Source organism: Peromyscus eremicus, chromosome 2, assembly GCF_949786415.1.
Source record: "Peromyscus eremicus chromosome 2, PerEre_H2_v1, whole genome shotgun sequence".
Lineage (NCBI taxonomy): Eukaryota > Metazoa > Chordata > Mammalia > Rodentia > Cricetidae > Peromyscus > Peromyscus eremicus.
Genome location: NC_081417.1, coordinates 97,607,249 through 97,625,314, shown reverse-complemented (window position 1 = coordinate 97,625,314; position 18,066 = coordinate 97,607,249). Strand labels below are relative to the sequence as shown.

At 37.9% G+C, this 18,066-nt stretch overlaps 1 protein-coding gene across 1 annotated transcript in view; it reads left to right on the top strand.

Annotated features, from left to right (window-relative positions):
* Nfib (nuclear factor I B) overlaps positions 1 to 18,066 on the top strand; it is a 222,975-nt gene that overhangs the window by 202,346 nt on the left and 2,563 nt on the right. The window contains exons 11-12 of the mRNA XM_059254483.1: positions 1,519 to 1,607; positions 14,123 to 18,066. The exon at positions 14,123 to 18,066 is cut by the window's right edge and continues 2,563 nt beyond it. Coding sequence (XP_059110466.1) covers positions 1,519 to 1,607; positions 14,123 to 14,252 — 219 coding nt within the window. The 3' untranslated portion in view covers positions 14,253 to 18,066. The remainder of the gene's footprint in view (positions 1 to 1,518; positions 1,608 to 14,122) is intronic.

Sequence of the window (18,066 nt, the reverse complement as noted above, 5' to 3'; positions counted from 1 at the left end):
CTGTGTATCCACCCCTCCCACTGTGTCCCTTCAGAAACAAATCTCACAATGTTGCTTCTCATACACTATAGACTAAACACATTTTCTTCTTTGAAATAGCAGAAATATGTCATCTGTTTAAAAATGAATAGGTATATAGTTTTCTCCTTTGTACGAATATTATGGCCTGTTTTCAGAATACCTACTTTCCTTTCTGTTTACTTTCTGATTTATGACTTCTCTATAGCATCAAGCTGAGCGGACTCTCCCATCCAGCCGTCTCTATATCGTTCTCTTTCTCTGTCTACGCTAGGGGACTTTTCCCAGTTCTTTAGAAAACTAGTTTTACTTTAAATATTAAAGTAATTTAAATGTACCTTCAAAATTTTAGATTACATTTTCAGATAAAAGCTATCATTCTGAAACCTTATGATCGCTCTTAGGCTGTGAAGAAACTGGAGTCTGAGGTGGTGTAGCCCACTTTTTAAAGCACTGTGTTTTGGGGACATAGTTAAAGCGATTTGTCCCAAGTTTAAAGGCATTTTGGCTCTAGTCACCATCTAGAAACTCTCACAGGAGAGGCAATCCAGGTTAGTGTGTTCAGCAAGGCAGCGTCTTTTCAGTGCATGATGCAGTGAATTTACAGCCTGGCTCTCTAAAGGTTAAAATCCATGATTTTCTAGTGTGTCTCCCCTCCGTCTCCCACAATGCCAGATAAGTTTACTTTCTTAAGCATAAAAATAAGCAATATATCTTTTCAATAAATCTGCTAGCACTGTAGGGCAGCTGTTAACCAAACAGGGCTGGATAGGGTTCCTGGGAAGTGTCCCAAAGAGCCGATGCTCAGATCTGGGGAGAATTTGTCTCAGGCCCTATTCAGAGCATTCTCCACCTTCTTCACATGCAGGGAAGCATTTACAATGCCACACCTCTGAATTTTACGTAAAACTCAAGCTCATTTTTGACTCTTTCTGAACAATGCCACTTTAGTAAAATGTAATTTGTAGCATGAGGAACTGGAAGCCTTCCGGCTTCTCTACCTGTTAGGGTCAATGCAGGGCGGGGCCTTTCTCCTCTAAACTGCATGTCCTCTGTTTTGCAAACTGCATGCTTTACCAATATTGATTATTCTGCTCTGTATAGATGATTTGGTATGTCGCATAGAAAAAAACGCATTTTTATTTCCTTTCTAAAATAATCTCTATTGAACATTATTAACGTTTTCTTTTATTTCAGCTCAATTTATACTCTAATACTGGCTAATTGTTATGTTCTAAGCACTTGTTTCTCTGTATGCTTTAATTAATAGAGAAGCATATTGCAATAACTTTTTTTCTAAGGAAAAGTCTGGAAATTTGCTTTATAGAGTAAGATTTTTTTTTTCTTTTTGGTTTTTTGTTTTGTTTTTAATTTTGTCTGTTTGTTTTCTTTGAGTTGCCTCTTGGGAAAGTAAGGGTACTAGTTTGCATGTGTTCATTTAAATACTAAAAACTGTAGTACTGCTCGATCCATATCTGACTGCTAGGTTTCAATTGACAGCTGAGGATTTGTGACTGGACCATGAATCAAAACGGCAGGCATTTATACCCCAGTACCAGTGAGGATACATTGGGAATTACTTGGCAAAGGTAACATTTTAATTATTTCCAACCCTACACTTACACCTAAAAATTACATGACCTAAAGTGTTTGTTTTTAATTAGTTGTACAGAAAATATGTTGAAAGTCTAGTTGTTTGGCTATATACCATCCCTATCCCCCCATCTCTCCCCTTAATTCCTATCTAGATGCAACATCAGATTAATCTGGGGCTGTGGCATATGTTAACTGATCATGGGAATTTCTCAATACTGTCAATGTTTGGGACAATTTATAACATTTTTGGTGGGAGTGGGAAGAGTGTAAAATGACATTTAGATTTAAGGGCCTGAAAATGAAATCATAGGTGTAAGCAAGATTTTTCTTCTACCTGAGGTAAAACAGTGGTTTCTCTACATTATATGCATTTTCTCATTTCAACTCTTTCCTGCTAACTCTAAGCCTTTTTAGTATCATTTCTTCCTCTTTCAGTGGGAAAAGACTAGAAGAAAAGTTTCAGGTCAATCGGTTCAGCTGTTGCTCACAGAGCCAGTAAATTTTAGAGTGGGAAGATTATTCGATTCTGTAGTTAAAGAAGACATTTTGTTTAAGTAGTTTTAATTTCCGTTTGCAGACTGATGTAATTGACTTTATTAGGTTGGCTAAGAAAAGTATTTGAAAGTAGTTTTGATATTATCTTATGTTCTGGTTTTGAAAAAATACTTACAAGGTAGTTGTTATCTTTTCAAAGCAGTTTGTGTGGAATAAATAATTAATGGTATAATATACATTAAAACATAAAGATGAACAACAGAGAATAATGTAATCCCAGGAGTTTCCTGAAAATAGAGCTGACACAGCTTTTACCCTCGCTCTGATTGTAAGCATCCCTTTGCAGTGTTTACGTGAAGCCAGGTGTTGAGATGTTAGTTCTAAAAGGGGTGTTTGGTTCCATAGTGGGTAATGGTTCTTGCTGTGGGCTCCAAGAGTCAAATATCTCCATTTACTTAGAGAAAAACTAAAAAGGTTACCTAGATTTTGCTTTTTGAATTAAAAAATTAGATTTATTCAGCCAGGCAATGGTGGCACATACCTTCAATCCCAGCAATCAGGAGGCAGAGGCAGGTGGATCTCTATGAGTTCAAGGCCAGCCTGGTCTACAGAGCTAGTTCCAGAACAGCCAGGCCTACACAAGGAAACCCTGTCTCGAAAAAACAAAAGGAACAAAAAAATTAGATGTATTCATTTTATATGTGAGTGTTTTGCCTGCATGTGTATGTGCATACTTGGTGCCTTTGGAGAATAGAAGAAGGCATTTGATTCTCTGCAACTGGAGTTAAGGATGGCTGGGAGCCACCAGGTGGGTGCTGGAAATTGAACCTCAGTCCTCAACAAGAACAACAAGTACTCTTAACTGATCAGCCATCTCCAACCCTCCATTCAGTTTTTAAAATTCCAGGACATTTAATTAATTTAACAATTAAGTGATTACAATATCAATTTTTCCATGTTGAGATATTGGTAGGAATAATCATCTCTAAAAAAAAAATCTATTGGGATATTCCTCCTCAAGAAGTTTATATTGGTAGAAAAAAACTTTATAATACATACTTAAAAATAGAAGATAAACTCAGTGGAAGTATCTTATTTAAATAGTCTCAAAGATTAATGGTACTTAATTAAATTGAATGAAAATGTCTTGAGTCCAAATTAGTAAGCTATTTAAAGTTAATTTAATTAGATTTGATAACACAATGTTTGCATTAGTTTATTAAGTAACAATCCTATACTCCATGCTTTGCCCATCAGCAGAATGGCCTGTGTTCACAGGGACAGCAGATTAGGTGGAAGATACTTTGTTTCTAAATGTGACTCTGGCTGTCAGAACTTCCTAATCAGTAGATTTTTGTTATACACACACGCACAGATGTGTATGCACAAATATGTTTGTACATAGAGACAATCCATGGAGACTCTTAGATAGGCTGTAGGAAAGCAAGCATTTGGAACTGCTTTCTTTGGTTGGGATTGTGTGTGTTGACACCTAGGGTGTCCTCACCTGCATTCACTCCTGCTTGGAACAGTTGCCCTTTTGAGGTGCTTCCAGGTCAAATGCAGCTTGTTTGGGGGACTGAAAATGACAGGGAGCTATGTGCATCTTACTCAAGCTGGAGATCGTCTTGCCACATCCCATAGCAGCTCAGAAACTCCCTCAGGCGCCAAAGCTGACTGTTAGGCAGGGTTTTCACAGACCTTCTGGGTTACAATCCTGAAGGTGTATTCTTGCTTTGACCTTAGTGTTTTTTGAGGGGTGTGTGTGTGTGTGTGTGTGTGTGTGTGTCTGTGTGTGTGTGTGTGTGTGTTGCACACATGTAAACTCACAAGCTAAGGGCTTACTCAAATCTAGAGAAAATGAAATTTCCTGCCTAAGTAAATGGTTCGTTGCTGGAGTTGATACAGAATAAAATACTGAAGGCCCTGCTTCCACTTCAATCTGGGTAGATTCGCCTTCTGGGAGGATGTTAGGTGATGAATTGCTCAAGCTAGGTACTCTGCGTTTGTTCTTTGCCCTCCGCCATGCACAAGTTCTGTGGTTTTTGCATGCGGGAGTCATGTGGGTGTAAACACACCCAGCAGTTCTTGCTAACTAGCTTGCTTTCTTGAGGCCCTGGCCAGACTCTTGCTGCCCTTTCAAATATGAAAGAACAGCATAACTGAATAAAAAAAAGAGCTGAAGGACAACCTAAGAATAATATAAACATAAGTTATTTTAAAACATTGGATGGGTGCTTTATGCAAAAGAGAAACTGGATTTATTGTTTCATTCTCCCTCTCCCCCTACACCCCTTTAAGAAAACGCAAAGCCACAAGTGAGTGGTTGTATGTGTCTGATGGGTTATGTAAACATAGAAGAAGCCTTCAGATGGCTAAAATAAACATGCGCGTGTTACTGAAGGATATGTTTACACAAACCATTTGCTCAGCCCCTGAAATAATGAATAAATGAAGATTTTACTGAAATAATTGAAGGGATTTTTTTTTTTTTTTTTTTGGTTTCTGCTTATGCCATAATTGAATGGCACCAGAGACGTTTATCAGCGATTTGCCATGGTACATGTGTTCCCGGTTCCTTTATATGAGTTGAATACTTCATCCTGTCATTACTTTACACATGTTTTTGTAAGAAATTGTCGTTTATTACTGCAATTGCAGAGAGTTTCTTGATTTCCCAAGAGAAGTTTAGCAGCCAGTAAAGGTTATTTGGATCTGGCTGGTCAGGAGAAAGGGTAAAATGAAGGGATAGTAGTGAGCATTTCAGGCTCCATAGTTACTGTGGAAAACCATTTACCAATTTCCCTCCCATATCCACACTGTCTTCTTTATAAAACGTATTCTCTCTGTCAAAAGACTAAAAAATAAAAGCTTAGGAATAATTTTTAATAGGTTGCAAACTGTGTGTTCACATATGTATGTTTACATATACAGATTTGTGGCATGTGTGATAAAGGCATGTGTGCACTCCGGTCCTTATGTAGAATTAAGTTAACTTTTATTTCAGCATTATACTTGGACCATCCCTGCAAATCTCCCAGGCTAGCATTTCCTGTTCAGGGGTTCTTATCTTGACACAGAGCTGCAGTCCGGCAGCTGGGTTGTTCCTGCAGTTTCTGGGGGGAGCTGGATTCCCATCCCTGAATCTCCTTTTCAGCTATTAGCTCTTGAGTGGGTTCGGACTGTTCAAATTTTTATACACCATTCTAGGTCCCTAGCACCACTCTGGGACTCTTAATAGAAATGCTGATAAGATAGATGCATGGGAGAATCCGAGGTTTAAGGCAGAGAATTACAGAAGCCAAAGTGGCACGTGACCAGTGTTTAGTAACAGGACAGCTAACTGCTGCTGTTCTTTGCATTTATCAGTCTCTTGAAAGCAGCGACTTTCCTTTCTCATCAATATTACCTGCACCTGTTAGGAAAGCAAAGCTCAAGCCGTTAGCATTTTTTAAAATGATCTGAAATGGTTTTTACAAACACACGATGTCTCTGATCTGGCTGCTGAAAGCTGTTTCGGGACTTGTACTTTTCACCTACCTTTCTCCATTTATAAAGAAAGATTTGTCCAACTGGACGTTTCCTTTTTATCTAGACAAACTCTTCAGAACACTTCCTAAGAAATTAATTGTATTCCAGCCAGACTTGCATGCTGCCATCCCACAGGAAATGGGTCAGCAATCCATTAAGATGCCATTAGATAATCTAATTTGGAACTTAATCTCTAAATTAACCATGCTCCATACTTGAGGCATACTTGAGAGAAAGAAAAAAAGTTTACGTTTGAATCGATAGGGGCGCCGAAGCGTGAAGAAGGCTGTTTGTTTTTTCTGTAGCTGTGGTCACGTCTCAAGCTGTCTGGTAACCAGGAGAAACCAGACATGATGTAATTCCAGATTGAACTTGAACTTCAGGGACTTAGGATGGGGGAACAATGGGCCATAGGAATCAGTAATGTCCACTTTCCACATGATTATGTCTGGAGCTTTCCGTCAACCTTTCTGGATGGACAGTGTGACCAAAACGAGATGATCCAGGGACAAGATGTTAGAGGAAAGAGAACAACTTTCTCCATGGTATTTTCAGAACAGCGCTGCAGATTCCATCAGGATTAGAGAAGTTCCCGCTCTGCAGTAAAGCAGTGGCCTGTTCAGAGCACTCTTTGTTCGCCTAGGTAGGACAAACTTAATCTTCCGTTTCCTGTCAGATGGTTTTTGGCAGCAGAGCCGGAGAGGGAGGAGCAGGATTCAGAACATTCTCAAATGCAAACCTTACTGATTAACCCTTTGCAGCTAAAGGAAGTGTGCTTAATGCCAACCTTGTTTGAAGGTGGTTTATGCAAAGCACCCTGTAAACACACACGTTCTCTGCCGAGGAAGTCAGCTGCATTGGCCCACACACCAGTACTTTACTGTTGTGGTCAGAGCTAGGACTAGGTGTGTTGTGATTTGGGTCACAGTTAAATAATAGAGCCTAGAACTGAATATGTTTTATAGGAAATGTAATGTTGTAGTAGAAAAGGCAAAAGCCTGTTGAATTTCAACACAGTGAATAATAATAATATACATGTCACATATCAGAAACTGTAGAAAGTGAGTTTTCTCTCCCTCATTCACTTTGTTTTAGGAGTTCTCTGCACACATGAACACAGTGAAAGGCCCAACATCCTAAGTTTAATTGTTAACTCTTTATCATCTTTCTTCTGAATTCTGATATAAACATGTCTTCTCCTTTAGAGGCAAAACTGTATAAATAATACTGGATTTTGCTTTTAAATAAAAATCATTTGTGGAAGAGTCTCCCTGGCTTCTGTACAAAGCTCACATTTCGCTTTCATTTAGTATGCCTTTGGTGATCCTCCCTGTGAAAGGCACTATTTTGGAGTGCCATTTTTGTAGGGAAATGTCTACGGTTGAAGAATCACTTATGCAAATAGGAGGAGCAGCAACCCTTGGAACAATAGCCCTGAAAGGAGCCTAGGGCTGGAGAGGAATACAGACTAGAGAAAGCCTGGAAATCAACATGTGGGCTGCCGGTGGCCTAGTCTGTGGGAGGAGACGAATGACTACAGTTGGTCTATGATTCCCTATCCCACAGCTTCATAAGTTGATATCGGTATGCACGCGTGTCCTGTAGTTAATTCATAATTAATCATCTTCAGACTTTTCTATCATATGTTTTTTAGCTCTAAAATATGAGCAAGATCAAATCAAGCTGCTTTTTAAATTTTGCTTAATTTGATTGATTAAGAGGAAGAATTTTCTTTTAAATCCTATTTACATTTAAATATGAGCAAATAAGTGTTTGTGACTTTTAAGTATATGGGTTCCCTTGTTGAAGGGCCTTCTAGGGTCATGTGTAGAAGTGTCTATACTAAAAGAGCTAAGTGTGGTAATGATCTGGTTCACCATCCAGCTTCAGCGTTCCCATATAAAGTCACTATTGCTTGCACTCCTCATTTGATTAAATACTTCACTGGCATGTGCCATTTTTTAACTTGGAAAATGCTCTCACTTGTGCATGCTAAAGTGAACCCTCAATCTAGCATACCCCAGAAGCAAAGCCATTGGAAACAATTGAATATAAACCAGTGAGGTTTGACAGCCTACTGTTCGATGTTATTTTCAAAAGTGTGGCTCCCCAAGGATTAACAATAAAGAAGGCTATTTACCTACTTAGTTAAGAAATAAATACATTTCTCTTTCATTACTATGAAGTGCTATTGCTTGCAGTTAGGATCATTCCATGAGCCACCTGCAGTTTATGATATTTGGTGTTTCCCAGAGAGCCCACAGGGGTCCTTTGCAGAGCAGGTAAGAGCTAGCCAGGGAGCTTTCTGATGCAGACTATTACAAATAGTGATAATCATTAGAAATCATCTTGCATGCAAATAGGATCATTCAGATGGTGATAATGATCATTAAAAATGGGAAAAATAAATCAAAGAAACCCAGGACCTGTATAAAGCATGTAGTGTATTTCACGTTCAGTCTGTCCTCATTTAAAAAGGGGCTGAAAAGCAACTAGCATTGGATAAATAAATTACAGTTACTCATGTAGAAGTTGGGCTCAAGAATTATTATTCTTGTTCAGGAGTTCTAGTGCATCTAAGTGTTGGCGGTAAGCCATTGAATATCTTATATAATTCACCTGTAGTAGAAATATAGGAATAATAAGTTGAAATGTTTTTCACAGAGAGAGCTGACGTAAAGTGTAAGAATGGTATTTCAGGACTACAGTAATGTGGTTAAGATCCAGGTTTCTGCAGCCCAATAGTTGTGTACAGTTGGGTAAGACTTCAGGCTTCAGTTTCCTCATCCATAAACTAAGCATGAATGTTTGTTGTTAGGACCAAAAATATTAAGGTAGGTCAGTCATGTAGACCAATGTCTGGCAAATTACTCATGCCATGTAAGTGCTATTGATTAGATGCCCTGTTCTTTGTTCTAATGTTTTACTAGATTCAACTTGAAACATGCTCATTTATTCCTTCCACTGATGTGAGTGAATTGTTTTTCACAAGACAATGTGTAGCCTTTGAATTTTATGGAAGCAAGGAGGTAGTTGAGATGCAACATGGTGTATCTACACAGTATGGTATATCTAGACAGCCTAATGATTTTAGAAATGTTTTCATTTTAGTAGAGGAAATACTTTGCTAAGTGTTTTGGAAGAAACACTAAAACCAGCATGTTAGTAATTTGTCAATGAAATTATTGTTTGGCCAAAAGAATAACAAGTGATACCTGAAATTGGTGCAAAGGAATTGGAGGTAAATTTTTCTAAATTATCATTTTACATGACCTTCATGCTTCCTGTGCTATTGTATGTTTTATCATTCTCTGTTAACAATATGGCCACTGGTGTGGTTGGACTTAGTATAAATCTACCAAATCTTTTCTCTATTACTTGTATTTTTAAGGTTCTTAAAGGAGTACCTACAATCTTTGAAGTAAATGTAGTATATAAATCTAAATGGCCAACCTTATGATTCCCCTAGAAAATATTAGTATAATTAGAATGCTGACATTATATGACCTAACAGTTGGAATGCCTAATTCATAATGAAATGAGCATCAATTAGTAATACATGTATTGAGGCATTCTTCAAACACCTCTCATTATTTTAGTGCCCTAAGACTAATAGGTGAAGCTTTTTGCTTTGGATCCTGCCTCAACTTAGTGACTTCGTCCATGTTTATTTAACATCCTGTAGTTCTAGTTGGCTATTGTGCTAAAAGTCAAAGAACCAATCACTTTTGGCCTTGAAGGCACAGTCACAGGATGAATAATTTTTCTTAAATGACCAACAGATGTTGCTTTGGTACCCACTGCAATTTTTTTCTCTTTCATTGAAAGAGAAGAACTCTATTTACCCCTTTAGTGGAAGAACCACAGTTTGCCCAGATTTAAGAAGTATATATAGAGTGAGTTTTAAAGGTATGGTCTACATCTTCAGGCGCTATTATAGAGTATTTCTCAAGTTTCTTGACTGTTTCAAGCCATATTCCCTCTTAGCTTTCACTAGAATGTTACCTGGGGACTGTTGTTGCTTCCTGAGAAGACAGGTGTAGAGAATTTGAGGTTGTTGCCTCTGACAAAGCATCTGCTTACTCAGTGCACCCGTCCCTTTGCCAACACTGACTAGGTTCTGACATAGTTTGGGGAACATATGGCAAATTCTTTGACTTCTAAAGCAAATACATTTGCCTTAAGAAAATTCTGTTCTAAAAGTTCTTGCCAAGGTTGGACCAAAATGTCACTTTGTAGGAAGGCAATATATCATAGTGAAATGGCCATGGGACACAGACAGAATTGTTAACATCTGAGAGCTATGTGGGAGAGTTTGGCCTTAGTTCCCTTAACCATGAGAGGAAATAATAGTGGCCATTTCAAGAACTAAAACACCAAATATGGCACCTTCTGTTCACTCTGGATCATTTCTAATTCAATCACCATGTTTTCCCTGTTACCCTGAAATAGTTCGTTAAATGATTTGTTGGGTTTCTTCAACAAAGACTAGACTCCAGTGTAAAAGGAATCAAGGCCATCATTCCCTGACTATCTTCTAAGTCAAAGGCTTATGTCTTCCCTGTTGGGGAGAGTCAGTTTACACAGATGGTCACAGTAAAATGAATATATTCTCCAAGATATCCGACATTTTGTTTCTCAAATTTGGATTGAGTTCTTGTGTGTTTTGTGTACGGTATCTCATCATGCATGCCATCAGAATGAGCTGCGTTTTGTTTAATGGTGCTGCCAAAATCTTTTGATTTGAACCTTTTGTCCATCATTTTTCACACTTGTATTCTTTTCTTACTACTTTTATTTCCAGTGGGTATGGGCAGCAAATGTTTTCTAAATATATGTCATCAGGTTTCAGTCACATTCATCTTTAGTTTATCTAAAGGTGATTTGACATTGGAAAAATCTAATGATAACAAAGTAAATGCAAACTTGAAACTACACATGGTTGGTTTTGAATATTTTGGAAATCCTTTCAGTTATGTAGTGAAACTCTTACTAGTCAAAGTATAGATTTTTTAATTGAATATAAAATAATTCATATAATTTTCACTCCCGCGTGAATGAAAACCAAGACATATTTTATGAATACCCAATCTACCTATGTGAATGTGTGGGTGTGGATATTGGCATTCATTTGGGAGTCACAGCGTGATGGTGCTTGTGCATTCTCAGTGAAGAACTGTGAGAATTTAGGTGTTGTATTTTTTTAATTAAGTGAAGTAGTTCGGTTTAGCATTTAACATTGTTATATAGGCGTTGAGTTACTTTTATCAGTTTTTTCCCCCTATGGGAATTGCTATGAAAGCTCTAAAGAATGTTCCTTACAGTTCTGAACTTAACCCATGGATTGGTGATAAGAGGCTTGTAAAACTAAAATATGGAGTCTGCATAGTGTTCCCATTTGAGATTGATTCTCCCCTAAAGATTCATAAACAGTATTGACAAATATGCTCCACTCTGCAGTATTGGTATGGCCATCACGTAGTTGAGGAGATTCAGAAGGATTAACTAAACATTTAAATTAAATTTGTTATACATTCTTCAGCATGAATCCTCTGTATTTGATGAGCAGCCATTTGTTCAGGATGCTTATCTTTTCTACAAGTACTTGGTAGATTTGTCTTTTTAGGCGCCACACTTTATTTTCAATCATTAATGCACTTTCTCCAAAGCATTCAATCTCTAGATGACTCTGTGGAGCTCATTTATTTGGGGATTCTTGTTGATTTCACAAGGTGGCTTGTTTTTGATGCTGTATTTTATTGCCAGGGATTATCTGTTCAGCTAAACGGTTTGCTTACTTTAGGTTAAAAATAATAGATGGCTATTTTGTAATTTGCCTTATTGTTAAGAAACAATGTCATCTAAGGCCAGACTCTATAAGCATAGATAAGACTGGACCATTTTTTTCCCCTGTGGTGTTCACCTTTCAGTCAGTAAGATAATTGCAGATAATAGATGATTATGATATGATGTAATAAATGTTGTAATAGGACTATGTACAGAGTGCAGTGAAGCACAGTTGAGGTGGAAATAAGTTTCTTGGCACATTATGTAACATTGTTCCAGTCAATGCTACAACTACAGAAATAATGCTGAAGATGTGTGTAGGAAGAGAGAGAATATGTGAAAAACAGTCAAGTCTCTCAGAAAAGATTTCAGTAAAAATATGCAGTCTTTGGAGTTAGGGTAATTCATCAACTAAGGAAGATATGTAAGTTGGTGTGTTATTTTTTCTGCATAAACTTGGTACGGAGTGTCTCATTTTAAATTCAGAGATACTCAGATGGCAATGTGTTTATAAATACATGAAATCAAGGTCACTTCTTTTTAAAAATAGTTGAGTATGAGTTCAAGCCATTGATTTATTTGTCCCAAATTTTGTAACATATCTGCCATATGCTAGATGGTATACTAAATGATTAGCAAAGTAAAAGTCAAGTTTTGCTGCTGTTGATCTGGTCATGTAATCATAAAACCCTGGAGAAAAAGGTCACTGGTTTCTTTTCTGTTGAAGCATCGCTGGACAATATATACCTAGACAGGTAGAAATAAGCCATGTTTTATATTCAGGTATCTTCAGAGTAAAAAAATGTTATGTATCTGGTTTTTTTCATCAAAAATTGTTTCTTTGTGCTATTGCCACGATATTTTTTTATACCTTTAAGAGTCAAATCGATAGGCATGTCTAGATTTATAACTACAATAATAGAATCCATCTCATCTATGGTTCCAACAGTAGAGGATACTAAATAAAATTTAAAACATGGAGAGTAGGCCACGCCAGACCATTGCTCAACCAGGAGCAGAACTGTCTGTGTGATGTTTCCTTGGTACAGTGATGTAGCCGCTCTGTGGCTGATATTACCTCCAAGTTGAATATCAATACAAATAATGCAGCAGATTAGGATAGCCCAAAATGTCTGGGCTGGATTTTGTGGTGCTGTAAATCAGGCATTCCTTTTCTCCATATGAAACTTTTATGAGAAATTATGCCAGAAGCAACTGAAGAAATTGTTTACAAACTTGTTTTTAAATCCCAAGGCCAACGTAGGCTGCTGCACAGCCAATGGGCAAGACAGGACTGCTGGCTTAGGTCACTCCCCTTCTCTTTCAGGTCTTAAATGTGCTATCATTCCTGGTGGTAAAGTCTGGGAATGCTCAGGCCTCTGTTGCCAGTAATGTAAAGAAAAAGGAATTGAAAGAAAAGCTTTGGTTCTATCTAAGGGAAATTATGGAGGAGAGCAGAAAAGCCCAAGAGACCCCAACAGCCCTCTGTACTGCACTCTCCACAATGGGCTTCTGCATGGAATGCAACAAACTGGGCTCCATACAGTCCAGGATAGACACCATTTAATTGTCTATAAGTTTTCAGTTATGTTTGATAATTAGGTGTTTCAAATTGCATAATATATTTGGACTTGCCTGAAAATGTATTATTTTCTCATGAGAGAAAAGAATATATATATAATAAGAATATATATATATATATATATATATATATATTTCATTACATTTTTAAATTATGTAACCTAGTAGGCAGATAAACCCATCTTACTCAGAATGTCTTATGAATTAAAGGTTAAACACAATGTATCTAGCTGATGGGGGAATGTCTTTCTGTATGCTGTGAAAATATGTTGCTCTGATTGGTTGATAAATAAAGCCATTTGGCCTATGGCAAGGCAGCTTAGAGGCATGTAGAAAATCCAAACAGATAGAGAGGAAGGAGAAAGACAGAGCAGAGGAGATGCTGGCCAGCCACTGCCATGAGAAGCAAGATGTAAAAGAGCTGGTAAGCCACGAGCCACGTGACGAAGTATAGATTTATAGAAATGGGTTAATTTAAGATGTAAGAACTAGATAGCAAGAAGCCTGCCATGGCCATAGTTTAAAAATAATATTAGCCTGTGTTTATTTGGGTCCTAGTGGCTGCAGGACCGGCGGGTAAGAGAGATTTGTCCTGACCATAGGCCAGGCAAGACACAGGAAAACTTTAAGCTACATCTAGCAAACTACAATAGCCCGGTATCACTAGAAATTTCTGCTTTTTTTTTTCTTCATTTGAACAATAAAAATCATACTCCATTTATTACATTGAAATATATCAGATATTTGAAAAAGAATGTCCTTAATAAGCTAGAGTTCAACAGTTGTGAATGTATCCTGTTTCACGTTTTTCTGCATCTTAGGTCTTTTCATGAAAGCAAGAGATCATATAGATTATATATCTGTATGGTGTGTATAATCTAGAAGTTATTGCATGTAGCATATGTATGTACAATATGTATAACTTAGCACAGTTAACGCATGCTATTCATTTTTAAATCTTATTAAAATTTTAATTTAAGAATTTAAAATACGGTAGTTATAATTTGATGCATTTAGAGTTTAGAATTTATGCTTATAATGTGACTAGAGATTTTAACATCATGTTTTTCTTTTTTTTTTCCTTCCTTCTCTGCTCCCCTTCTCCTCTCCACAGTCCTGGTACCTGGGCTAGCTTGGTTCCTTTCCAAGTGTCAAATAGGACACCCATCTTACCGGCAAACGTCCAAAATTATGGTTTGAACATAATTGGAGAACCTTTCCTTCAGGCGGAGACAAGCAACTGAGGGAGAAGAAACACAACCATAGTGTAAGAAAATTAGGGGAAAAAAAAACACTCAAAGCAAAGGAAAAGAAGAAGACTGGACGGAAGGGAGGAGGAGAGAAACGGAAGGAAGAAGACGGTAGACCAGCATTGCAGCACTTACAATCACTAATTCCCTTAAGGTTGAAACTATAATGACACGAAAGGGTCGATGATCTCTCACTGACGCTAGACTGCAGTCCCTGCAACGTAGCCTTTGTTACATGAAGTCCGCTGGGAAATAGATGTTCTGTCTCTATGACAATATATTTTAACTGACTTTCTAGATGCCTTAATATTTGCATGATAAGCTAGTTTTCTTGGTTAGTATTCTTGTTGTTTACGCATGGAGTCACTATTCCTGGTTATCTCACCAACGAAGGCTAGGAGGCGGCGTCAGAGGTGCTGGGGACAGAGCCATGAGCCAGCCATTTTATAAGCACTCTGATTTCTAAAAGTTAAAAAATATATATATAAAATCTCTGTAGCCTTTAGGTATCCGTACAGATTTATTAAATTTTGGCCCTTAACCCAGCCTTTTCCAGTGTGTAACCCAGTTTGAAATCTCAAAAAAGAAAAAAAAAAAAAATGAAAAATACGAAAAAAAAAAAAAAAAGGTTTGAACTCAAAGGCTCTATGGAAGAAATGCCTCTATGTGGGTAAAGTGTTACCTCTGCATGCAACAGTAAAAATTAATATAATATTTTCCCCACAAAAGAAACACTTAACAGAGGCAAGTGCAATTTATAAATTTATATCTAAAGGGGAATCGTGATTATAAGTCCTTCAGCCCTTGGACTCTAAATTGAGGGGATTAAAAAGAATTTAAAATAATTTTGAGCGAATTTATTTTCCCCTCAGCTTTTGAGGGCATTTAAAAAGGCATTAAATCAAGACAAATCGTGTGCTTGAACGGAAAAAAGAAAATGAATGAAAACACAGCACTTAGGTTGGCTTAGCTGCACCCTCCTCGGAGGTCGAATTATTTATTTAAAGTTACTGGTTGCATCAAGAACCCATAGGGTGTACAAATGGTTCTATAAAATCTGCATCGTAGAGACAAAGAGGCAGGTAAATCCATGTCACAAGGGTAAAGCTTCCCGTGTACAGGCTGGGAACGCCAGGGCATAGGGTAGGAAAACATGCTCTTCAGAGAAGTGCCATCGGGGTGCTGGAAACGTGCATGGTGCTTTCAGACATTAGCCTTGTTCAACACATTTCTCGTACTGACAGATTCATAGTGTGCATGGGCAGACACATGTTGCCTCTATGTCTCTTAAAATTTTAATTAAAAGTACTCTTTCCAGATATCCTAATTTGCACGAAGATATAATGTCCACATTACGTGCCTTGCCTTGAAATCTAAAAAAAAACAAAAGACAAAAAAAAAAAAAACCACAAAAGTGACATCACTACACTTGTTTTGCTGCATTTATTATCGTTTTAAATCTTTACCATTTTTATGACAAAATATTTTGTACTCCAGACGAAGAAAAAAAAATGTGTGACATCATGGATTTTTTAGACAGTTACACCTTTATCTCACATTTATAAAGCATATCATGGCTGTGTATAGTTGCCGCTTAAAAATTGTAATCGACCAGCAATATTTTCAGTATTTTGGTGTTTTTTCTATTAACCTTTCATGTTTTTCATCTTCCAATTAATATTTGGGGGGAGGGGTTTCAAATTTATACGAATTATGCAATACCAAGTTTTGCCTATGTAGGTAGTGCTTTTAGCTGTATTGGTTATTATAGGTAAGTACACAGATTTAAAAAGAAATAATGTATGCTTTTTTTGTTTGTTTGTTTATTTGTTTGTTTGTTTTAATTGACCAAAGTGGGTACTGCTATTTTTGCAGTGTGATGAGGTCCTTTTGTGTACTGAGAGATGGACAGGGGATTTTTTTTTAATATACATATATATATATATATATTCTGGGGTGGGTGGGAGGATTTTTAACACTTTACAGTGTAGCTGTGAAGCAGTGCTCCCTGAGATGGGCCTGGGCTGCAAAGCGACTATTCTGCCTACTGTGACAAACTTCAGCTGACACAGGTCCCCCCACCCCTGCTTCCCCACCTGGGGCACAAGCTGGACCTCCTTTCCGGTTTTCCAGCTAAGAAAACAGGGAGGAAAAGGAAGCACAGCGAAGCCTCCTAGAGGCAGACTTGGAAGAACTGCCCTGTCTTATTTTAGTTGTTGTTGATGGTTTTTCCTGAAAGTTCTGAATCCACAGTGGAAAGTGAGCCTGTCTCATATTAGGCAAGGACATTTCTTGAAGTGCCCACATAGCAGCTGTTGGCTGTTTCACACTTTTGAGTTTAACGCAGGAATACGCTTTCTTCTAACAAACACATTCACCCGTCTGGAGGGAGGGTTCCCTGTTTCTTCCCGGCTCCACTTCGTTTTATTAATGACAGGATATGATGTTCCTGTGACTCACTACTTCAAGTGGATGGCAGTGCACTTGGGATTTTGTTTTTTGACATCCGGAAAGTTGACTAGAGAGAGGGTTACTCTTATTGAATGTATTTGGACTGATAGATTAAAATCAAAGTTCAGTTTTTAAAGAACAAAATAAGTAAATCCTTTTATTTTACCTGCCCTTGTAAACTGAAAACTGAAGCAGAGAGAAATATAGACTTTTAAGCGATTAATTTTCCTGTGGATGAATTAAGACTATTTGATAATGATGGGAGGGACTTCTTTTTAAGGGATAGTACTTCAAATATAGATTTGAGTTCATTTCCCCTGAGGGCTAGAGGTAAATGGAGGCCAATTTTATTTTGTCTTCCCCAACCTGGCCCTATTGAGTGTATTCATTACTCCAAGGACATCTTTCAGAATTAGCGACACACACACAGTAGGTTGTCTTGAGGCTCTCCTGACCCTATGCCATGGCCTAATAAAATAGTCACTTGTACACATAGCAGATCATTTCATAATGAGTACTTTAGAACAATGCTTATAGGCCTGAGAATTGTATCTGACTAGTCCAGTTTGATGTCCAAATGCTGGATATCACAGTGGGATTCTGGGGCACAGGTTCCAAGGAATTCCCACTCTATCTGTGATACTTACTCTGCAGATAACAAATACTCTCAACCAAGCTCTTTATGTATTTCTGACCTATTTGGTGAAGAATGCAACCATACAGGACACAGTATTCTTTCCAGGCAGACTCCTTTCCTTATTGCCAGTGAATGAACAATTCTTGCTAAACGACATGGCACACTGTGGCATCCCTGCCCGCCTCTTGGGCACAGAGGCCTGGGGCAAGTGTTTCTTCTTTTTCTAAGTAATTTTTCTTCTTTCCTTTGGAGATAAACTTATTAAAAAGCACTACTATAGATAATCTCAAATCCACTTTTAGCCTCCTATTTTTCTTTTTTAAACCAGGAAGTATATTCTGACGAAGGGCCCCCCTTTTGCAGATCTTGCACGCCCCTTCCTTACCCAGACTGCAGAGCTTCAGGATGGTGAAGGTCACCCAAGGGCATCTGTAGGGGGTGGCATCTCCAGCCACCAGCTCGTGGCACTGTCCAGCCTTTGTCGTATTGCTTTGCAGCCCACCACTCACAGTGCCTCTGACGTGTGTTTCCCCGGAGTGACGTGAGCAGTCAAGGCTTGCCTAAGGAAAAAAAAAAAAAAAAAACCTGAGAGGCAGTGAAGGAGACTGTACATAAAGACATGGCAAAACCTTAATTATAGCAATATAGTTATCGGGTAATGTTCGGGTGGGCAGCTCCATTTAAAAGTATGTGAATGAGTCTGTGAAGCCGCGAGTAGTG